Source organism: Centroberyx gerrardi, chromosome 2, assembly GCF_048128805.1.
Source record: "Centroberyx gerrardi isolate f3 chromosome 2, fCenGer3.hap1.cur.20231027, whole genome shotgun sequence".
NCBI classification, from domain to species: Eukaryota; Metazoa; Chordata; class Actinopteri; order Beryciformes; family Berycidae; genus Centroberyx; species Centroberyx gerrardi.
In genome coordinates this window covers 32,051,192-32,076,671 of record NC_135998.1, presented here as the reverse complement: position 1 = coordinate 32,076,671, position 25,480 = coordinate 32,051,192, and the positions used below count along the sequence as shown (strand labels likewise).

The 25,480-nt window shown below is 40.8% G+C and overlaps 1 protein-coding gene across 1 annotated transcript in view; it reads left to right on the top strand.

Annotated features, from left to right (window-relative positions):
- The first annotated feature begins 1,360 nt into the window (after nt 1-1,360).
- fbn2 (fibrillin 2) overlaps nt 1,361-25,480 on the top strand; it is an 82,044-nt gene continuing 57,924 nt past the window's right edge. Inside the window, exons 1-5 of the mRNA XM_078286238.1 lie at nt 1,361-1,427; nt 2,182-2,277; nt 9,140-9,235; nt 15,034-15,231; nt 18,872-18,997. Coding sequence (XP_078142364.1) covers nt 1,376-1,427; nt 2,182-2,277; nt 9,140-9,235; nt 15,034-15,231; nt 18,872-18,997 — 568 coding nt within the window. The 5' untranslated portion in view covers nt 1,361-1,375. The remainder of the gene's footprint in view (nt 1,428-2,181; nt 2,278-9,139; nt 9,236-15,033; nt 15,232-18,871; nt 18,998-25,480) is intronic.

Sequence of the window (25,480 nt, the reverse complement as noted above, 5' to 3'; positions counted from 1 at the left end):
AGCGCAAAAACAAAGGAGACTGCTACCGGGCTATTATCCGCCGACCACCGTGCTGCTGTCACAGGAAAAAGAAGCGGAAATGACGTTCAAAAAGCGGAAAAGCCATGTTCAGAAGAACAGTTCATGTTCTTCAATGTTCCATTCATGTTCAGGACAATTCATATTCAGAAGAACCCATTGAGGTTAAAGAACTGTTAATAAAGACGTTTAAATCTTATTTTGTGTTAAAAAATAAAAATAAAGACATTTGAGAAGATTGGATTTTTTTTAACAAAGCTTTTCTTGTGGAATACCTGATGCGGCCCAGCCTCACCCAGACTCTGCCTCCAGCGGCCCCCAGGTAAATTGAGTTTGAGACCCCTGGTCTAGAGTGATGATGATGTTAAAATATGCTTGGCTCTGTCCAGAGGTACTTGTAGTTGTGTTCTTCTAAGTCCTGAATGATCCAGAATAGATTCCAGACAAGGTTTCTCAGATCTATGTCAGTTAGGCATCAGTCTCAGTTAGTTCTCAATTTAGTTGTGTTCCTTTTGTGAGAGGAGTTTAAGGGTGTGATGTAACGCCTACGGTTAACTGGTTGCATTTTTGTATTTGGTTTGTTTTGATTCACTCTGCCAGTTACAAGCAAACCAGGGCTTGTAAACAAAAGTCACATGGACTCACATGCAGCTTGTTTACTGGACAGAGTTTTGGTGAGCTGCATCCCACCAGGTTAGAGATTTTGGTCAAAACAAATTTGATTCCAGTCCTGTAACTTCAGCTAAGCATGATGGACTTGTCTGTTCTCTTTGCTGTGATTTACCTCCTCTGGTGTTCATACTGGTTACTAACACATGAAGAAATAGCTGAATATGAGCATCAGTCCAGACTGTGGTTTGCCAACATCTGTCTCCTTATACCCATAATACCTTGTGTTTTGGGGTCGTTTCCGGTAGTTGGTTCTGATTGCGTTCTCACTCTTAATGAACCGCATCACAGTTCTCTTGTTAGAGGACTGAGACTCGCATTTTCAGGTTTCTCGGTAAGGTTATTTAGTGCCAGCCAAGCTCGAATGGCATTGTTCACATCTGCCTAAACTAACCAAGGTTAAGGAGTAAATAAACCGTGTGTGAATGCACCCTTAGTTTCCTGGGGATCTCTTTCTTAAACACCCTTTGCAAAAGGTTAAATACATTTCATTCCTTGCATTTGCTGTTGATAAAAGACACCTAAAATATTACATGTGCTTTTATTAGTCAGTCATACCATTGCATTGCTCAAATTGTCCCTGACTGGTTGTCCCTGGCTGTTTCCATGTCTCCTCTAAGTGATTCCTTCTCCTCCCACAGCCATATGCAGGAACAGCTGCGGAGATGGATTCTGCTCACGTCCCAACATGTGCACGTGTCCTAGTGGTCAAATTGCCCCATCATGCAGGACCAAACCCAGTAAGTCTTTTCCCATGTCTTTGCCCTTTGCAGTAGTTCCATTTAAACCATTCCTGGTATGATTGAACAACTTTTGTCTTTATATCTAAATCTTTATCTCTGTATGATAGAATGCAGGAGTGGAGGGTAAACCCACACTCAGCTTAGCTACCTTTAAATTTGCAGAATATACTGACATAAATCTATATGACACAAATTCATAGTACATCAAAGCAATACTTTAATGAAAATGTAATTGTTCTTTCTTTTTTGTTACCACTACATCACTGATCGGATGTATTACTGTACTATACACTGCCCGTCAAAAGTTTGGACACACCACATTTTCCCTTATTTTTACTATGTTCCACATTTTAGAATAACAGTAAAGACATCCAAATTATGAAAAAACACAAATGGAATTATGCAGCGACCAAAAAAGTGTTAAACAAATCAAAACTGTCTCTATATTTTAGAGTCTTTAAAGTAGCCGCCCTTTGCCTTGATGGAAAGGCAAAGGCTTTGGAAAGAAATTCATACATAGGATCAACTTCACTATTTATATTGGTCTAACAAACACATTTCAAGCATTTAATCATAAGCCTTTAGATCAAAATGGCTTTAAGAGAATGAAAAACATAGAACATTCAATGAGGTGTCCCCAAACTTTTGACGGGCGGTGTATTTGTATGGGATTTTTTACATGTATTTCCCAAATGAAGGATTTTGTGTGGTGTACATCATTAAATATCTGTTAACCGCGTATTCGCTCCAGCTCAGCACTGTAGCATCAGATGTATGAACGGAGGCGTCTGCGATGAGGACCACTGTGAGTGTTCAAAAGGCTACACCGGCACCTACTGTGGACAGCGTGAGTATGCATCACTTTCCTCCTTAATGCACTAGTGTCATGGTACAGCTACAACATAGTTCTTCTTTTGCACCCCACATTATTATAGATTTTTTAATAATTTTGCAGATGTCTAGTTGATGAGATCCACGTGGCAGTTTTCTTGAAATTTCAAATTGCAGAAATTAGTTGGTAACGCTTTATTTCCTAATAATTTCCTAGAAAGGAACTGTTAATTTCTCAGGAAGTTTCCTGGAAACTTCCTAATACATTATGTATTAATTATAGGGAAAATAGAGAAAGAGTTCAATGGTAGTTGGTAGTTGGTAAATTCCTCCAATTTCTTCTGTTGTTTCCAAGACAGAACCATGAAATTGTGTAGTAGTTATGTAGAAAATTAGAGGAAGAAATTCAACAAATAACTATATTACCGTAAATCCTCTAATATTGGCCCGGGCCTTTATTTACCTCAACTGCAGAGGGGTACCAGGCCTTTATTGGAAGCAGGCTTATATTAGAGACAGGCCTTTATTTCTAATTCCCTCTGTTTGATAAGTATATTTGCTCATATTTTAGTACGAAGCTTCCTTGTTTTCTGATCTGCTTCTGTTGGGGTATGTTAGGTAGATGTTTTTTTGTTACTGCAATGCATTACGATAATTACGGTAATCGACGACGGCATGCTCCAGAGACTTCCGCCGGCCGAGCCGTCTTGTGGCACTTGTACGTTACTACAAACTACAGTTACAAACAGGCACCAGGAGTTTACCGGTATCCACCGTTGTTTGCATGTAAGCTGAAGCTAGCTGAAGCTAACTGAACCTGGGCGTCGATGTGTTCCCGGTGATCCGGCCGGATCACTGCCCGGGAGCACCAAAAATGGTGCTTTGAAGCACTCAGGTCACAGAGTTTTCAAACCTGATATAGAGCATGGATACACCAGTGAGAGAAGTGGTTTGAAACACATTTCAGAGATTCAAACTCTTTTTTTCAAGGATTGGAGACACCCCTGATTATAGAGATTTGAAAGCCTTCACGGTGTTTTGAGGTCTGTAAAACCTGGAACCTAGTAAGGTGTTTCTAGAGTTAATTTTCCTCAACTCCAAACACCACTTAGGTGTTTTGATACCTTACTTTCATGGACTGAAAACACAACTATGGTGTTTTAATAGCTGACAGTCAGGGAATCCAAACACCACTATGGTGTTTTTATTGATTAATTTATGGCACACCAGACATGTGGTATATTTAATCCCTTTTCTCATGTACTCCAAACAACACTATAGTGTTTATCTTTGGCACTGGCAGTAACTCTGTTTTACATTGTTTCATATGCTTTCATATTGATACACCCTCATATCAGGCATTTTTATTTATGCTGCATTTATGATTCATGCAGTCACAAGCAAATCATTTTATCAATAAACAGCAGCATACAAGATATCGTATTGTACGTATTGTAAGGTCATCCATGTCCACATGAAGCAATGAGATACATCATGTCCCTAAGTTTCATAAAAAGTAAAGTCAAAGATATTGTGTGACAAGTACATTGTATACTGTATAGACAATTACGCAATAATTAATAAACATTGGTTCAGTGGCATCCAAAAAGTTGTGCGTGATGGACGAATAGATGGACAGACAGATGGATGAACGGACAGAGACTGATCCATAGTATCCATATATTATCTGTTAGGGTTAGGATTATTCAGTAGTTGTATCTGTATACATTTTGGGATACTGCTACCACAAATGAATTACGAGAAAGCAAGGGCAGTGAGGGCTGACCTCAGAGAAGTTGTGCACAGCCAATACAGTTTTATTTGTGGCTACTATGTAAAATCTTTGCAATTTAAGAATGGGCCAGTGGTTGAAATATAGGGAGTTACAGGGCCGACTGAAGCGTCTTGTGGGGTTGATGTTTCCTCCTGCTGGAGCATCAAGCTGCTCTGACCTCCTCATTCAACAGTGTCGAGGTCTGTGGCTGAGGGAGGACAGATGATGGACACACTCATTTACACTCATTCACACATACACACACATGCACACCAGAGTTAGTTATGATTCCACTTGTATTCTTCTTGACATCTGCAAAGGCACATACATGATAACTATTACAGTAGAAGCTGAAACACTGAAGTTCTAACAGTAGCCTATGTATTTAGCTACTGACATTAGCCACTGTAGCATTAGCCTAATGTACAGACCCTGCAGAGGCTACATATGGCAAACTATTTAGCTAGCAAACTACTATTTAGCTATTATTAGCAAAGCACAAACATGATAGAACAAAGCTAGGGTTAAATAGAGAACTGTTTTAAGATGTCAACAACAGTTTACAAGCTTAGCTAGCAAATATCAGCTAGCTAGCTTTAGGCTAAATAGCTAACAGTGGATATCTTAGATACTTCACATACAAAATGTAATAAAAAACATTACACATCTCCAGCAACATACTTTACCATAGCATGTTGTCTAATCCAACGTTAGCTGTGGGTAAACTTAGCCTCTGTAACAGCACAGCAGGAAGCAGAGAACAGAACAGTGACAGAAAAACAAACACACCTCAAGCTAGCTCCGCCCACCTGAGATCTTCCATTTTCCAATTCACACAGACAAATAAGACAAATAAGGGGTGTCCTGGTGGCTCATTGGTCTAAAGCACATGCCCTGGGTTTGAATCTGGTCCAATAGAGAGCCTAAGTCCCTCCCCTTCCGCTGTCCCCCATGGGACCTTATTTCGGAAAAAATATGTACGGTAGTCAACGGTGAGAGACAAATATTTGTTTGATCCTGTTTGAATTGTGCCATGACTTACACATATGATGTTTTGTCAATTTAAAAGATAATTTTGCAAGTCAAGAAAGTCGCAATTTGTTGTAAAACAGTACAGTAACGTTTAGTTTTGTGTGAAACCGCTCAGTGAACTACATCTCTCGTCTCACACAATATACGTCACCAACACCAACATGGAACGAAACATAGGAAACACACAGGCACAATTGAAACGGGATCAAACAATTATTTGTCTCTCGCCGTTGACTACCGTACATATTTTTTCCGAAATAAGGTCCCATGGTGGTCCACCGGAAGGGGAGGGACTTAGGCTCTCTATACTCTGAAATTATGTAAATTATTTACTTATATACTTCCATTGGTCATCAATGACCAGATAGTGGAGAGGGTTGACACTTTTAAATTCCTTGGCACCACCATATGCCACACTCTGAAGTGGGAAGTCAGCACCAGCCATATAATTAACAAGGCCCACCAGAGGCTTCACTTTCTGCACCAGCTTAAAAAGTTTGGCGTGACTGGGGAGGCGATGCTGCACTTCTACAGAGCTCCTGTGGAGAGTGTCCTCGCCTTCTCAGTCACAGTGTGGCATGGCAACACAACCGCCCTTGAGAGGGGACAGTTAGAAAGAGTTGTATGCACAGCGTCTGAGATCATTGGCTGTGACCTTCCCTCTGTGTCCTCCATATATGCCGCACGTATCAGACGCAAGACGCAGAAGGTGATCGCCGACCCCTCTCACCCTGCTAGCTCCCTCTTCAAACCCCTCCCCTCCGGAAGGAGATTACAGAGTTTTAGGTGTAGGACATCTCGTCTCAGGAACAGTACATATCCTGAGGCTGTTCGTTACTTGAACTCTGACGCACAAGCACTTGTAGTAGTAGAGCAAGCATTAGCCAACATACACTTTAAACATAGGTTACAAAGCAACAAGCACTTTAAAATGAATGTAGCAGCACAAAGCACTTTAGGACTTCATCATATTATGTATGTTTGAATGTATAAATGTGATAACTGTTTTTGCTGTATTAATTTCATCTATTTTATTTACTTATGTGTGTGTTTTTTTGTCTGTTCTTAAGAGCTGCACTGAGGCAAATTTCTATCAACTGTGTTGACATGGCAATAAAGTATTGAATTGAATTACTTATACGTAAGGAAACCAAAGAGACGAACAGGCAACAGGTCTAACGTTGGTGAGTCCAGTTTTCTCTGGACAGATTGCTCGCTCACTGCTGTTTAGGAGACAGTTTGTACTTCACTCTGAAGTTCCATACGACACCAGAGTTTCATGCGGACAAATAGAATGAATGGAGTCTAGGAATGGGACGCTCTTCTCTATTGCAGCCCCACACAACTGACAAGACAGCAGCATTTTTACATAAAAGTCTTGCGTAGTGCAGCTTAAGAGAAGGTAAAGCTTGCATTGGGACAAACGGACTTATATTGACTTTGACTCATGGACAGGGCCTGGTCATAAGCACACTACCACAGGTCCACTCCTCAGAGGTGAAAGGGCTGATGTGGGTGACCTATGACCTCAAAGCCAGCTGCCCTCACTTGTAACATTAATTCTGATTTCTGGTTTCTGTGCGTCTTTCTGTGCATAAATCACAGATCATAGCCACTATTAAAGTGATGTTTGATTTATGCTTCAAAGCAGAGGCTGGCAGGACTCATGGAGAGTTTAATGTTGTATATAGTAAGTGGGCAGTGGAAGGTTTGAAAAATATGGAGGGTCTGATATTTACGTTCTTTGTCGGTTGAGCCTTCTGTCATTGCAAATCACATTATCACAGCAATAAATGAAGGAAGCACAGGCTATGCATGATCAGCAGTTAAAACAGCTATAGGATATTTCTCTCTCTGTGATTTAGTGTAGGGGAGAGCAGGGCAAGTTGTCACGTGGGTAAGTTGTCTCAGTGGCTTTATTTCTGAAACGAAATATTTTAGAAAAGTCCAATTACAAAAATGTTTACTTTCTTAATAAGAGGTTACCTATGTTGAATACAACAGTCAAAGTCAAAACACTTTAACATAAAAGCAATTTGTATAAAAGTGAAAGTAAATAATGAAAATCTTAGTGTTTTTCTTCTGATTTTTTTCTTATAAAGGAATCAAAATAATTATACATTGTGACACATAACAGCAAGGGTCAGCTATAACCTGATATAAATTTTAATAGTTTAGTGAAGTAATCGTGCAGGCACCTCTAGACCCCTAGACCACATAGACCTCTCCAAAATCACATAAACCATCACATCATTAATCATTAATATGAATTCTCAACCAGCAGACACTTTTAGATGCACATCAAAAATGTGATTTTAATGCAATTGAGGCAATAATGCGAGTAAGGCAGAGTCCGTATTGGGATAGATTAAGGGGTGGTTCTTACCAATATCTGTCATTCACAGCTGCTTGTAGTATGTGTGAGGGCCTTCCCATTCCTATAGCCATCTGAAGGCGGCTGGACCGGTATGCCGTTCCATCTGCAGCCTTTATTTTGACGGATGTGGCGCACATTTTTAAAGCACTTACACAAGCAATTACACACGTTTTTTTCAATTGTGGGTACCATGATTAAATCATGCGTGACCAGCACCATGCTCTGCAAAATAAGCACACACACTTCTGTGCTTTTTGTGTTTGGCTATAACTCGGTATAGGCTATTATTATTAAGTTTACACAGTGCAAAGTAGATCACACATGTCCATTCTAAACTTCTGTCTCCACTCTACATCACTGAACTCCCTCAGTTCATTCCCACCCATCCCACAAACCACCATGTTGCCGGTGGTGGAACAAGTGCGTGCCTCGGAAAAATTAGCACCTGAAGCATTGCATTTTTAAATGGCAATAAAGAAACGTCTGTGGCTGCGATGAACAACATGATGTGGTAGAGCAGAATCATGCAGTTGTTTTGGTGAAATCTGAGAGTGGCGGGACAAACAAGTTTTTCACAACTTTCTCTGGATAATCAAAATAAATCATAAGTCATGTAAACGGGATTATTATGAGGAGTTGTCATTTTATGCAATCATGTAAACAACTTAAAAAGACTATTGCCTTACTTGCAGTATTGGCAATAGTGGCATTATTGTTTGCATGTTGAAATAACTGAATGCAACCTTTTTAATCATTTAAGTAAAACTAAGCACAGGCAACTGACAAAATAATAGAAACACATTTTATTGTTCTACAGAGTTTGTATCTGCACATGTGGTTATTATATGAATGATTGTCTTCCAAAATAACTTAGTGCAGCATCATTATACAAGGAAAACATTGGATGCAGCTGGATGAGTTTGTAGTGTTTGAATGAGGCCAAGAAACTATCCTAAAAAACGTACATGAACAGATTCAACAACATATTCAGCTTTTAAGACAACAAAGTAGTCCTGGGTCCGTCGTCATTTTGCATTTCTATTCTTGGTTTACACTAAAATTTGTATTTAAAAATAAAAAGAAGATCCGGTCTCACAAACAGGAACCATGTCTCCTAAATGGTATCCCTCCACTGTGTTCTCTTCTGTCAACATAAATTATATTTGTCAAAATTATGTTGTAAAACGTCGGACCCACAGTCAGTTGAAAATCACAGCAGCAGAATCTGCTGTTGCATCTGTTCACCAACGTGTTAAATGTCAGTTTTCAGTCTATTTTCATGGCCTCATTCAAATGAATGGGAAGTAAAAATCTGAACGCTACAAACTCGTCCAGCTGCATCTGATCTTGGTGATTAGTTTATATTCTGGTTTTCATGGCGGTCAAGAGCCAAATAACCCCCATGTTAAAACTAAGTGGAATATTGCATTAAGATTCTCTGTCGCAACCCCATTTTGTTATTTAGGCCGATCTTGCCTAGTGCAGCTTTAAATAACCTGGCATTGGTCTGAAAGAGGAGAAAATACACGGCTGTAAACTGGAGGAATCTGACCCACCTCTGTAATCACTGACAATGAGTATGGAAAAAGAAGTGTCTGCTAGGTTGATGGGCTTTTGGCCTGTGTGTGTGCAACCAAGTGTGTGTTTGTGTGTCTAAATTGTAATTACAGTGTTGTGCTTCTAACTCTCTTTTAGCCATCTGTGAGAATAAGTGCCAGAATGGCGGCCGATGTATCGGACCCAACCGGTGTGCCTGTGTTTACGGATTCACCGGTCCTCAATGCGAAAGAGGTAAACGCTCTGCACACCGTTATACCTCATCCTCCTCTCTCTCTTTAACTGCACTTAGAATGGGACTATTGCATCAAATGAGAAGTAAGTCCATTTCTCTATCTCACCTTTCCTCTCTGGATATCTAATATCACTTCTCGGATTGTCTTTTGCTCTTTGTGTTTGCATTTCTAACTCTTCCTCTGTTTCTCTCTCTCGCTTTTTCTCTTTCTCCATGGGTTCATAGAAAGAATTACAAATGTTAAATTGAATGCTTTCCATTAATAGTCTTAAATACAACCGGGAAAAAAAGCTTTCAAGTCGTAAATTATGTTATCAGCGTGTTTAAAAATCACTAATGAGAAGTTAATTGAGATTCTGTAGGAAGCCTGGAGTTTTTCCTCCTAGTCTTCCTTGTCGCTTTTTTTTTCAGCAATAAAACATTTGTTGCATGTCCACGCTTGCCAAATCTATCTATCTTTTGCAAAATTGGTCTTAAATTTCATCCCTAGAAGGTATTACGCTTACTAGAGTCTGCAGATACCATCTCTCTATCTCTTCCTCTCTCTGCTCTGTATAATCTTTCTTCTCTCTGTTGTTTTCCTCTTTGCCCTCCTTCTAAAACATCTGTTTTCAAGGTGTGAACAGACCTGCATTTGAACTTGTGCTTTGACCTAGCTGGGTGCCTGTCTAACCAACTGTAAGAACAGACCAGCTACAGACTGAATACTACTGCTACTCTTACTAAATTTAAGCCAAATGCCACTAGTACCATACTAATCTTGTATTGACCAATATAGCCAATATAATAATATAATACTAGTAGTTTTGCCTCCCATACTCCCTCCCATATGAACCGTTTCCCTTGCTTCCCCAAGCATCCTCAACACAATAGTTTGATTCACACCTTGATTGGACACTTTGTTCAAGGAAATATTTTCACATGTTTAGCGAAGCTGTCTTTAATAAAAACAAATAGGTTAACATGCTCGCATTTACACAAAGTATCAGAAAAAAAGTATTGTTCGGTATTGTTTTCAAATTTCCAGTACCACTACCAGCGTCATTACAAATTAAATTAAATTTTCGATAGTGATAGTGAATAGGAGCTTCAGACATAGTGAATAGGAGCTTCAGGTGATCCGACAAGTGATTAAAACATTGCCCTGATGTGACTTGTAACCCCACACATGGAGATAATGCATCCATGCTGAAGGATGATTCACTGTGTCTGTCATCTGCACTCCGCTCCTCGTGTCCCAGCTTTATTGATAGTGCCCTTCTGTGGTCTGACTGCTCTGGGAAAGACATTAAAGGTGTGTGTGTGTGTGTGTGTGTGTGTGTGTGTGTGTGTGTGATCCTCCATTGACCCCTATAGAGGTCTGGAAGGGATTCAGTGTCACTTTAGCAGGGTGGGGGTTTGAACCCTGAGCACTCTGGGTTGAAGGACGGTCAAACATCCAAGCCAACCATCCACCAATGTAAACAAAATCAAAATCTTCAGAAAAGCATGAATTTATACTTTTTCACCCTAAAACGCCCTACCTTTGTATAGCTTACATCAGTTTAATACAACCTATTAAGATACAAAGAATTTTTAGTCCTAAAGATGTCAGATTTTGCAAATAAAAAGGTGGGTAAACTGATGGTTTAGGTGAGTTTACCCTCTACTACTTCTCTAGTTGTAATAGTACCGAAGCTGACTTGTGAGCAGTATTCACTATCTTTTTACGCAGCCATTCTTCACAGCTTCTCATTAGACCAATGGGTGGTCAGACACAAACCTTGATACACCTTAAGTTCACCACGGTGGCCATTTTGAACACTCAGGGTGGGAAACTCTTCCTGGAAGAGCAGTCCAGCTCTGTCCTACTGCTGTGAACCAAGATGCACCTCATACAAACATTTGTCATTGCACAGATTCCCCACACTGAAGCGAATGGATCTCAAGAAAGATATAGGTTCACATTTTAATATGTTTGGCCCATTATCATTAGCTGCCAGAGTCTAACCTAGCTAGCTAGTTAGCTAGCCAACTAACTTCCTTGCTAACTTCCATCATTTGTTATGGTTGTTCTTCCTGAGATAATTTAATAACTGTTAGGTCTATCATCAGGCTTCACATATGTGTTGAAGTAATTGTTAAAGTAAAAAAAAGGTTACGCTAATCTGTTTCCCACCTTGAGTGTTCAAAATGGCTGCTGTGTGAATAAGGTCAATGAATACTACTAGCCTATGTGGCATGCTCCAAATAGAATGCCTGAAGCCTCTTCCATCTGTCATCAAATCCCTTTTAATCAGTCAAGGAGGAATGCTTTCTAACTCCAGGCTGGTGCAGTGCTGATTAAAAGTGGCTGGGGTTAAGGCCTGTTCTGGTGTTTTTACTGGCTCGACAACTTGAAACAGCCCTCTGAGCAGTGCAGAAACAAATTGTACCAACAAACAGTAAGCTTAATTATGTAAGTTCCTTATGTCCCACACAGTGTGGACGTGGCTGCAAATCCACGGAAACTTCCACAGGGTTCAATGTCAGTTTCTAACTGTATCTCAGTTCATATCCCTCTTAAACTCCATCTTCTCGTGGTACAATGAGATCTATGGAGTAAACAGCCCACTGAGTATTGGACCACAATACTGGGTCATACTGGTGCTGACTACCTCTTTCAGGACTGTAACTTGCTGGCATATCTTTGCTCACATTTCCCAATCACTAGCTTCCCCCCAGCTGCCCTAACTTCTGCCTGCACAATAATACATTGTTCCTGACTTGCTCACCTTCATGTACAAATCAAATTTGATGTATAGGGCTCTCTCTTCTAACAGGACAAGAATGACTTTCTGCTTGTGTACTCTTTGGTCTGAGCATTGCTATTTCTGACCATAGAAGAGATGTTGGCCCAGGTGGTATAGTTCCAAGTTATCGTTATTTACATAACAAAAAGCTATGTTTTGTCAATGGGTTTCAGTGCTCTTTGGGAACAGCTGTCAGTGGTTTATAACTTTTTCCACTGTGTGACACAACCTCTTCTCTTATTTTACGGGTTCTGCTTGCAAGAACTTCAGTTTTATTTGTCTTTCTGACATATCTAGTTTGTGATCCACTGTGCTTGCGCATGTGCATGGATGATCAGGGGGTTGTTTAATATACAACACTTCTTTTACATATGGATTTTCATTGGCTTTCACCTGGACCACAATAACGACACGGTGAAGTGTCTCCAGTAGCAACTGCCATGGTAACTTTACCTCACCTCAAATTGCCGCGCCACAGATTTTGCCTCCATGCCTCCTGTGCCTCCGTATTCCAAAGTTCTTTCCAATGAAGCCTCTTCCTCTCTAATTTTTCCCAGTTCATCCATTATCCTTGCCTGGTCCTAACCAGACTCTTTGACTCTTTGACCCAAAGAGCCTGGGGGCTTTCTTTGATGTTGCCTACAGCGATAGCCGAGGAAGCGAGTGTTGTTGTGACTGGACCATTGTCTTTCAGATTCATCTTGTTATTGAGACACAATGTCCACAGGTGCGAACGTTACAGCTGATTCAGTTTGTAAAAGTTAATGTAGGCTGTGCAGGCCGAACTTGAAAATAAATGGCACTTTACAACATGTAAAAAAAACTGTTTAAAGGTAATATACACAACCTGCCGATCTTTCAAAATAAGGTCAAGCTCGCTTTACGGCTGTACCCGCTGGTTGGTTTGATGTCCTGGTGACAGCAAGAGAACATGCTGTGTAATCTCTAGAAATCAAGTACATACTACTAATAGTTCTATGCTAAAATTATATTTGAAACTTCTGTGTCTTAAAATCACCCACTGACTCAAACGTGACTCCTGGAAAACCCAACACAGAGATTTAAGAGGAAACTGCACAGTAGTACATAACCTCTACAGAAAATTATTTAATTTCTGAAAATTTTGTGGTCATATAGTTTGAGAAATTAGTTCAAAACAGGACAGCTTTTCCTGTGGTCGTAGTTTCAGCCCTGATAGATAAAACTAAGATTGTACTGTAGCTGGCCCATGTCACAAACAATAACACAAGCCAAAAAAAAACAATAGAAACAAAATCCAGTTAAAATGAAGAGTTGAAGATGTTTTACCGCTCATCTGAGAGGCTTCTTCAGTTCTACTGAGTGGTGGGGAGTTTCCTGGCATTTAACCGACGTGGGTGAGTCACACCATGAGTTGGTGTGAATTGGTGTGAAACTGACAATAACAGAAGCATTTTCCCTTCATCTTGCATTTTCAGCATTCGCTGTAACAGACCTACGGACATTATGAAAAACCAAACGTGAAAACCTCAGTCAATTCTGTTGCCTGAGTATGTCAAACCAATTCACACTAATTCATTAGAACACTGCAAAGAGAGAGGGAATCAAATTCACATAATGAAACATTCTGGACAAACTGGGCTTTTTTGGAGGACACTTTGTGTTGGCAAAAACTATGGAGACTACAGTTAGACCAATACATGGTTTCTGAAATATGGGGCCAGTATTGACCTTTTATTAAATTTCAGATATCAGCCAGTCAGTGTGGTCCACCTCTGATATGATGGAGGTTCCTCCTGACCACAGCTACAGAAAAACAATCTGCAAAAACCTGACATGACATTTAATTTTCAATACCTATTTTATTCATTCTTTTAATTGTTCAATAATGTTTTTGTTAAATGAATTCATTTAAAGGCAGTAATGCATCCCAGAATTTCCCTACCATTGAATAGGTGGGGTGTCACCCTGTCTTAAAGAGCTACTAACTAAAAGAATTTCATTAGTCTGGGTTTCAGTGGAGAGTTTTAGTGTCCCATGATGGACCAAATGCTGTTTCAGAGGCTTTTCCACCCTGACAAGAATAATATTCTGGGGGAAACACTGAATACTTGGAATTTTTTGGCTTTTTTGGCACAACAATATTGGCACGAAATATTGGCTACCGGCAACCTCAGTCTAAAAATAGCTATACCAGGTTCAGCTTCAAAAACCTACATCGGTCAAACCCTACTGTAGACCCTGAACTGTGAAGTGTATCAGGCTATAATTCAGAACATGTGTATTGCCTGGAGCAGGACTAGAGAGCCACTGAGCCAAGGGAGTAGATAGAAGGCAGGTGGAGGGCCTGGCTGGTCCGGTAAGCCCACTACAGACTCATTTCCTTTCTCTTGGATCAGCTGACTGGAAATGCTTAGGGTCATCTAGAGCCAGACTCGCTGGGACTGCCTACAAGTCACCTGGAAAAAAATGGCTACCACTCCCGCATTTCAGTTTTTCAGCACTTGATTCTAACGCCGATTCTAATTCTAATTCGATTATCCTGTAGTGTGAACAGGCTGAAGACTGCAGACTCTGGCCGTTTGGCCCGATGCAAGTTTTTCAAACATGTTTGATTTTGTCGGTCCATTCTGGTAGGGTTTGTCTAGTGTGAAGTGGTACAAGACTCACCAAGACTGAAATCCGAGAGTGACGTTGGCAACAGCCAATGGGAGTTCAGATACACAAAGAAGAAAAGGAAAATGAACAAGAAGAGACATTTATGGCTAAGAATATGATGATATGGATTACTTCCTATAAACCTTGAGATTTTCATGTTTTAACTATATTTGAGGGATTACATGGTCGTCTATGTGTATGGTTGTCTGTGGGTTGGCTTATGAAAACCTTTCAAAATCAACTGGGCTGTTAGTTCCTCAAAAGTTGACATTTTGTAGATGCAAGGTTTTTACCCAGCAACAGGAAAACACTTGCTTGTGCATGATGACCATTGTGTTACCGCAGCAGTCGTCATTGATTATATCTGACATCTTCTCTGTCTCATCCAGACTACAGAACAGGCCCCTGCTTTACCCAGGTGAATAACGAGATGTGCCAGGGCCAAGTGAGCGGCATCGTTTGTACCAAGACTTTATGTTGTACCACAGTGGGGCGAGCCTGGGGTCACCCGTGTGAGGTTTGCCCCTCCCAGCCCCAACCCTGTCGGCGAGGCTTCATCCCAAACAGCCGCACTGGAGCCTGTCAGGGTGAGTGAGTCCTTCTAGTTACATTGTTATAATTAAAACCTTTCAAGATGATGTATTGTAATTCTTGTAAAAACATGTCATTCTTGTAAAAGCATTTCTTTCTGACAATGCAAAGTGATTGGACAAGAGGCGTTTCATGAGCGCTTACAACTACAATATATGAACTGGTACCACAGAACTTGAATGGATAGAACGGTCCTTCCACTGTTTGCTGTGGTAATTTGGCTGGTACGCCATAAAATGGTGACTATGGCATTTTAAGTGTTAGTTGCTATGGTGACAAAGCAGGCCGTAAAGTGTGTCACACTTGGTTGAGAACTGTGCAGACGTGTCTGTTGTGCGAGTGCTTAGCAAACTGTCAAAACTCAATGGACAGCTGACGTTAGCGTAGCATTATCAAATACTGTGCTTCTCTTGCTAACTGTTCTCCGCAAAATCAGCATATTAGCAAACCTAGCTGGTTAGCATCATCAACTTTAGCCCCTTAAATGATATAAACTATCACAGCTTAGCCTACCTTTAGTGGAGAAGAAAAGTTAGCATTCACTAACTTCAAACAGCTAACGGACATCGGCTGAAACAGATTAACTATAATCACTTTCACTAACTGCACAGATGTCAAAACTTTTGAGCTACTTAAAAAGACAGCAGCAGCTTGTAAAAGCTGCTTCAGCTGCAAAGTCAGTTTTCCACTGCTTTGGTTCTTGCTGCAAAACCTCTCGCCTCAGCGACTTGCCGTAAGTCAGTTTATACAGAAGCTGGCCCAACGATGCACATAAAAATGGCCGCCGCTCCGACCATAGTAACGTTGATTTGAATGGGAAAGACCGTTCTATCCATTCAAGTTCTGTGACTGGTATAACTCCAGTATGGCATCACTGCACCTTGTTTACATCTGAAGAATGAAACAGCCAAGGATGTGTATTGCTTAGCAATGACAGATGGCCAAAATAAAATTATTAAATTAAAAAGTCCAAAACTTCGATCTTTGTGCAATGTTTGATACTATTTTTATAATGTTATACAAACAATAACCACAATATAGCACAAACCCCAGTATGTTATTGCTTAAATAAATCTGTTTTCTTACATTAACTTATATTAGATTATGCTTTCATAATAGCATAAATGCATGTTCTCCTCCACAACATCTGCCTTCGCTCCCTACACCCCAGCTCTAATACTCATTATGCAGGTGAGAGATTTTGTGTAAACTGTTTTGGGAAGTACTGGGAGATATTGCCTAGAGGTTAGAGAAGTGAGGCTGTGACTGGAAGACCTAGACTGGAATCAGAAAAGTGGGTAGAAAAAGTTAATGAGTGACACCTCTCCCTCAACATCTGCTCTCTACAGTAACAAACATAAGACATGGCCTTCTTAATCCATTTCAGTATAAACAAGAAACCTATCCTGTGTTTGTTCTGTGATGAACAAATTTTGTTTAATTTTAACATCAGTTCTGATTTTGTGGCTATGGCGTGAACCCAGCACTGCAGATTAAATCAAATGATGACATGAGTATTTCATAGCACACCTCTTACACATCTACAGTAGCATTCTCACTTATATACACTTGTATAATTATGGGAATAGCCACACCTTCAGTCAAGTACATGACAAGGCTGTCCATCAACACCACAACATTGCACAGGATAATTAATGGCTTTAATTGAACTCTGCAGTGTTTACTCCTTTAGTTTGGTTTGTCTGGCCAGGTGAGAGCAATCAAAATAATGAGATTGGAAGCACCAAGATGGTAAACATTTATTCCAGCTGAATAAGCGCAAATAAACAAAAGCGCAACAGAAAAAGATTAACACAGGATAGGCTAGAACAGTGATTCTCAACCTTTTTCATATCAAGGACCCTAATTTAGTCCACATTAGGGCCACGGACCCCCATTTGATGAGATTTTGTCTCTTGGACCCAAATCTGAGAACATTTTTATTGTTAGATATGATTTTGTCCAGAATTCCATGACGATCTGTGTTGTAGGTAGAGCGATAACAGTGAAACTATGATCAAAACAGTCATTCTTCTACATTATCTCATTGTGTTAACTTCTTGTAAATGAAATAATAGTGAAGTTTAACAATTCATCAATTTGCTGGGGACCCCCTGAAACCTCCTCAAGGACCCCTGGTGGTCCCCGCACCCCATGTTGAGAATCACTGGGCTAGTGCAGTACATGCAGCTATGTGGAAATGTAGCTAGAAATAGGAAAAGGGAGAGATCGTCATGTCAGATCACCTGAGAGAGTGAACAACCCAACCCAGATTTCTACTACAGCAACGCATGCTAGAAAATAATAAATATTTATATAGACATATTTGCTGAAAAGACATATACCAAAAAAGGCAAGCAACACGGATAAACAATAGCATTCAAACCGGGTGGCATCAAATAATGGCACTGAGATGCCTGGTAATGGTCAATGTCAGTGTGGTGCGTGAGAACGTAATCCGAACCAACTACGGGAAATGAACGCAAATCACAAGGGTTTATGGGTAGAAACAGATGGATGTAGACATCTGATAGCCAGTAGTTCCTGATGGTTGGAAAGCCTAGCATAACAAAATGAAGCGAGGGTAAACGGCAGTCTGGACTGTTGCCTATATTCAGCTAAGAGAAGGTAACTTACAGCAAAGAGAACAGACAAGTCCATCATGGTTAGCTGAAGTTACAGCGACTGGAGTCAGAAAAATCTCTAACCTGGTGGGATGACAGTTTACCAAGACTCTGTCCAATAAACAAGCTGCATGTGAGTCCATGTTAGTTTTGTTTACAAGCCCTGGCTCGCTTGCAATTGGGCAACATGAACCTAAACAAACCAAATGCAAAAATGCAACAAAGTCATCTTTTCAACTATGGTTCGGACCAAAGAAAATTAACTGTAGCTGTGAGGAAAAAAAAGCTGAAGCACCTGTAACATTAATGGATGTTGCAATACTAACACACTGGCAAAGCATAAATACACAATTTTTACATACATACATACTTACAGATTTTACATTTGAGCCCATGCTGACCCGCTGCTAGTCATGATAGTCTTGAGAATATCGCAGACCCTTCCTTGTCTTTCCACTGCTACACTGTAGCTATTTAATCCATATTAGTGTGCATGATGAAGTCCTTTCTTCCAATGCCAGGTGATATCTCCCCAAACTGTCACGAGTATTGATGTGCCATCTGGAACTGCTTACAGAAATGACTAGCATATTTTGGTGGAGGATTGAGGGTTGATTAATAACACACAAACAGGTTTTAAGTGAGACTGAAGGGTTTGTTTATGACTTGATTATTACCAATATACTATTTATTGTAATGCAAAGAAGAGGGTGAGGCAGATGATAAGCAGTCATTATCTGTAATAAGGCAATTATAATCTTTTAAATGCATTTCCTAAAATTATTTTGATTATACAGTAGTTCAGTTAAGAGTAAATTACTTCAATCATCATATCATTCAGTCAGAATCAAAATTATGCTCATTATTCCTTACATTTAAACCTTTAGGATTTCTGTCTGCTCATTCCATCATTTCTTCTCATATAATCTGGCTATGCACAGAACTATGACATTTTTGCAGTGCTGCAGCGTCTGCCATGTATATTATTTATGTGCTGTTTTCTTCTGCCCAGATGTTGATGAGTGCCAGGCCATACCAGGGCTCTGTCAAGGGGGGAACTGCATCAACACCGTGGGCTCATATCAGTGCAAATGTCCATCTGGCCACCGGCAGAATAAGGATTCCCATAAGTGTGAAGGTGAGCAAATTGCCAGACAGCTGTGCCCCACAATTCCTATGATCTGCTTGGTTGAAACAAGTGTGGAAAATGTTGCATACTTTAATTGTGGGTTCCTGGTTCTATCAAAGACGCAGAGATAGCACAGCTTTCTATTTTTCACAAAGCTCTTGAAGATGGCTTTTGGTGTTTGGTGGTGTATTTTTGTTATTCCTGTGGATAACTGGCCAAATGTAGACGACATGATGTCACGTCCAGATATTTCCAGTGCAGCTACAATGGAGTTTGATAGCAGAAACTTGATAAAACATCAATGGTAAACGTCAGGTATCTGTGTCAGAATCCAAGAGTGAGGGCTTCTTTCTAGAGCCGCCATTTTGCACCAAGAGACGTTCAACAATCATACAGGGAGAAATCCATCGTAGAAGAGGAGAGAGACCAATTTCTCCATCGACAGTGGCCTCAATAGACCAGAATGCAATGCAGCCACAAGACATGTTGTGTTTTGCATAAGGAGTGCGACTCTCACTTTTTCTCGCCTGCCAGTGACGGCTATCACTAAAGTTAGCTAGTAAAGTTAGCTTGATATTGGATATTGGATATTCAGTGGATATTTCTTTTTCTACCTTCAATAGCCTGTAAAGCAATCAAGTAAAAGCACATTGAGAAATATATTATCCCTTTATTAAACACAAACCTATCAATTGCTGATCCACTAAAGAATCAAGAAAGTTTAAAGAAATTGCAGTTGAAACTAGGAACTTGACTCTCTGGGGAGAATGTGTGGCCTATCTAAAAACAGCTGGAAAGTGTCTCCGCCAGTGTATGTAAGGATGAGCTCTGAAGTATATTTAAGAGACCATGAAGGGTATTTCCCCCCAGCAAAAGCAACTTTAGAGAAGAGTGTTGGTGCAGATGGTGCCTGTTGGCGCTGCCATTGTAAGGGTGGGAATACCGGTTTAATTAAGTACATTTCACGGAGGAATAAACACACGTGCTCATCATCAGCTGTTGCTTAAACCGGAAGAAGGTTCTCTTTATTTGCGCATGCTCATTTATCAATCACAGGTTAACGTAATAATGACGTCAGTATAGGAGCACACATGAACAGGATCTTGGCCTAGCCTATATGTTAACACCCCCACTTGCCGTTATACTGTTCAAATCATAGTCAACACAATTTGTCTGGCAATTACATTCCAAACATATAACTCACAAATTTTTCAATCTTGAACTTTGTTACAGGCTTAGTCATAACATCTGCAACCATGTCTGCTGTTGGACAATATTCAATGGTTATTTTTCCATCACTGAGTGCAGACCGAATGAAATGATACCTAATGTCGACATGTTTACATCTCTGACGACATACTGGATTCTTTGACAAAGCAATTGCACCTTGGTTGTCCTCAAAGATTTTTACTGGTGCATGTTGGCGCTCACTATCCATCCCATTCAATAACTGTACAAGATACAAACTTTCTTGTGTGGTTGCAGCCAATGCCATATATTCTTCTTCACATGAAATAACAGGCCCACTTTTAGTTAAACTAAAGCAGTACCCTGTTGTGCTTCGTCTGTCATTTTGATCTGCTGCCCAATCAGCATCACTATATGCCTCAAGTTTGAATTTTTCCTCACGTTTCTTATAACTCAACTCCTGGTTGATTGTGCCCTTCAAGTATCTCAACACATGTTTGGCAGTTACCCAGTGTTGTTCCCTTGGCTCTGATAGGTATTGTGACAGCTTGCTGATAACCCAACTTAGATCAGGTCTTCTCCTTCACTCTGTGCAAAATCAATGCCTAGGAAATGCTTAAGTTTCCCAAGATCTTTCATCTTTAATTTTTCCCTCAACATTTCCTTCACACCATTGAGTGAGTCATTGTCATTAGCAGCGATAATTAGGTCATCAACCCAAATTATCAGAATTATCCTTTCATTCTCAGTTTGTTTTTTATAGACACAATGATCTGCTGGATTCTGTGCAAAACCATTTTCACTGAGGTGATCATGCAATAGTCTGTTCCAATTTCTTCCTGACTGTTTCAGACCGTACAATGACAATTTGCAGACTAACTGTTTACCTGTGTCTGACTTAACTTCAAATCCTTCGGGTTGCTCCATGTACACCTCACAATCAATTGGCGCATGTAGGTAAGCAGTTTTAACATCCATCTGGTGGAGGACTAAGTCATCCTGAACTGCTATTTGCATCAAGGTACGTACTGATGTCATATTTGCAGTCGGAGAGAAAGTCTCCTTGTAATCTATTCCTGCTACTTGACTATAACCCTTTGCAACCTATCTGGCCTTGTATGTTTCAGACTTGTCTGCATTCTCTTTGATTGCATAAACCCATCTACCCCCCACTGCATTTTTACCCTCTGGCAGTGTGGTCAATGTGAATGTATCATTTTCCCTGAGAGAATCCATTTCTTCCTTCATAGCACTAGCCCACATTTCTGATTTTGTTCAACTCATGGCTTCCTTGAAGGTTTGTGGTACATTACAGGCCACTCTGTAGCAGTAGTCAACATTGGCTAATATCTGGTCATTACACTCAACTTTACATTCGTAGTCATTCAAGTACTGAGGAGTTTTCTTGCCTCTTTTGGGGTAGCGTGCACTATGACTATCTCCTTCCTGTCCTGTCTGAGTGTCACCGTTACTCTCTGGAGTTCCAACTTGAGGCTCCTGGATCTCTTTTGGACTCTGGTCAGCCATCTTGACTTTTGGCATGGGGGATAGACATTTCTTCCCATGAAGATCATCATCAATCATTTCTATTTGTCTGAGTTTGGAGTTCGACTACACTCTTTGTGACAAACTTGACTAGCCTGTGTTTCAGGACCCTCCCTGTGTCTGGGTAGTAGACTAGGTATGACGGGCTATTTTTATCATATCCAATGAAAATCCCCTTTTCACACCGCGAGTCTAACTTTCTCTTGTCTTGTTTGTATGCGTAGCACATTGATCCAAACACTCTCATCTTTGAAAGATTAGGCTTTCTCCCTGTCAACATGTAGTATGGCGTCTGTTCTACGCGCCTATTGTAGCACCTGTTGCGAATTACTGCAGCAGTCATCACAGCATATGTCCACAACTTCTTAGGTAAGTTGCTCTCAATTAGCATGCACCTTGCCATTTCTAACAGTGTTCTCCAATTTCTCTCAGCAGTCCCATTTTGATGGGGCGAGTAAGGTGCTGAAGTCTCATGTCTTATGGCATTCTTACTGAGCAAAGACTGAAAGTCCTTTCCTGTAAACTCTGTGCCATTATCTGACCTAATACACTTGATCTTCTCATAAGGGGCAGAGTCAGCAATGAACTTTTCAGTGGCTTTGGCAGTATCACTCTTTGCTTTCAGGAAGTACACAAATACTACACCTGAGTAATCATCAGTAAATGCTAGAGTATATCTGAACCCATCTTTTGCTTCTTGCTCTATGGGGCCGCACAAATCAGTATGTACTAACTCAAGTGCTGCTTTTGCTCTTGCATCAGGTTCTCTGTTTCTACTCTCTGAAATTTCCCTTGTGTGCAGACTTCACAGTTTAGGTTAGACCTATCAATTTTTCCCTTGATTTTCATTCCCTCTGCTACATTCTCCAACTTTGACACATCCTCATAATTACAGTGACCAAGAATTTCATGCCAGGTTTGAATATCATAACATCCATGACACTCATCAACATGTTCATCATCTACAGTGTGCAGATAGTAAAGTCTGTTGTACACTTTGATGTCAAACCTGGTGCCGTCCTTATGGATGAGCTGGTCATGTCCTTGCCGAAAGTTGACTGTAGCTCCGTTGGCCGTCGCTGCTTTAACAGAGAAAATGTCCTGTGGATACGACGGAATGTACAGCGCCTTCTTCAGCGTTGTCTTTACCCGGTGACCTTCGGTGTCTAGCAGGCAGACCTCCGCTTCACCTCTCTTCAACGCGACACCGCTCGTTCTTGTTCCGTCAGCCAACTCCAAGAAGTGTGTTTCCAGTTGGAATTTCTCGTCAAACTTCTTAAACTTCTCGATGTCTGTGATCATGTGTGATGTTGCTCCCGTGTCAACCATCAGACCTCTCTGTTTCAATCCACTGACCTGACAGTCATCAATTTTGAATGCAAATGTGTGATCTTCACCGTCGATTGCTTGTTTCACGTTGTCTCTTCTTTTTTTCGTCTGCAAGTTGCGTCTTTGTGAGTGGAGCTCTTGCAAAAACTGCACCACTGTCTCTGTGCTTGACGCTTGCTAGTACATGCCCGGGCCTTGTGTCCCTTTTGGCCGCAGTTGTAGCAGGTTATCTCCGAGCTCTCTTCTTTCTCTCTCCCCCTCATTCTCGCAGTTGAGCCACTTGTCTTCATCACGTTGTCGTCATTCGAGTTGCCATTAAACTTCTCTGTGCTCTCGAAACTTCTTAGCTTGGTTTTGAACTCAGTAAAAGTTATCTTTTCATCACCCTGCGTTATGTGGATGGCAAACAGCTTAAATGATTCGGGCAAACCTTTCAGAATCATTGCAATTAACAGTCCATCGCTGAGAGTCTCGTTAGCATTTCTCAGTGCTGCAATAGCCGTTTCTGCACAAATTATGTATTCTGTGACGCTCTCATTGGCAGCTTTCTGGAGAGATGTTAGCTCTGTGTAGAGGTTAATCACGCGTGGCTTCCCTTTACCTGTGTAATGGTCCCTCAATAACTGCAACGCTTTTCTTCCATCGTCCGCTGCTTCTCTCATAATTGTCATCCAAAAACTGTATCAATTCAGCGTAGGCATCTTCATTTTTCTTTGCATCGTCGTCCTCGTTCTCATTCTCCTCATCTGCCGCTGGCTCATGTAGTATGGTCTCCTGTAGCCCTAACAAACGCAGATGGGCTAAAAACTTTATCTCCCATAACTAGTAATTCTTCTCATCTCCGTCGAAACATAACCTGTACCATCGGCTTCCAACTTCCCTTCTGGGCCCGTAACCTGTTGGCGCTGCCATTGTAAGGGTGGGAATACCGGTTTAATTAAGTAAATTTCATGGAGGAATAAACACACGTGCTCATCATCGGCTGTTGCTTAAACCGGAAGAAGGTTCTCTTTATTTGCGCATGCTCATTTATCAATCACAGGTTAACGTAATAATGACGTCAGTATAGGAGCACACATGAACAGGATCTTGGCCTAGCCTATATGTTAATAGTGCCAACATATAAACAGAAACTGAGAGCAACTAGATTTATCCACACCATTTTTCTGATGTTGGACCACAAGAGCAATAAAAGAGCTCAACGCTTGCTTTAGTACTACAGAAAGGGAGGCCATCAGTATCGTTAGTGATAGATTGGACATCTACACAAACACTGTCCGTTCCTTATTCTCTTTATGTGGAACCTGCCTTCCAGAGAAAACCATAGTGAGGTACAGAAGTATTTATTTTGTCTCCATCTTTGTTGCTCAGCGCTCATGGCTGTGGTGTTTCTGCACTGCTCTTCCCAGGGATCAGCTGTCAATCAAACAGTGTGTCTAGTACTGTGACGTCTTTTTGCTTGGATTTTCTGTTGATGCAGTTTGAGTTTCTGTAGGTGGCGCTCTTTTCTTTGTCTGTTCAGCCATGGTGGCTATCACTGCTCATGCTAACTACCCAGTTCTTCTTCTGTTTATTCCAAACAAACCAGAAATGTAAAAGAGGATTTTTCCCAAGAGCTACCAGACGCCGAGTGTTTAGTACAGCAAATGGAAAAGCTTTCATGAACTGGATATATGTTGAATCACTATTGTATGATATCAATTTGCGATAGAGAGTAGTAAAGCGGGCATTTATTCATATGAAAATGTTGCAGGTTATTACTTTAAGCCATTGTTTACTGTTGACCTTAGGAGCTTGAGGGACATCAAGAAGCAGGCCCATAGAAAGGGAGAATAGATTTGAATACTGCATGGCTAAAACTCAGTCAGCAGTCCTCAGACCTCAGCACCCTGAAGCTGCACCCCTCTTCCTCACAGAGGTGATGGTGTATTTCCAGCAGCAAAACAAGAGGAAAGCTGAAGGGCTTGATGGGACTCTCACCTGGAGACCTCAGGCACTATGTTGACCAGCCAGCACCAGCATTGACCCTATCTTTACAGCTGCACTAGATTTACACATAGCTAACAACTTAACATGTCAAAAGATGCAGGCACCCCTTGCTCCATTTTGCTCCATTTTGGCTTTAACTGGTCACTTGGGCCAATCAGTTACTTGTTGGTCCAACTGACCAGTTAAAGCTAAAATGGAGAAATGGCACATTATTTTAGTCAACATCCAATCAGTAGCATCCAAGATATTGTGCGTGACATACAGACAATTAAACAAAGGTTTGGGTTGTATTGCTAGAGCAGTGCGCAGGATCTTTTTCATCTTATTATAGGGTAATAAACAAAAGCAATTCCACATTCTCCACCAGTGTCTGGTATAGTTTATCCAAGGACATCTGCTGTGCAGTGGTTTCTAGCAGTGCACAGTCACCCATCCCCCATT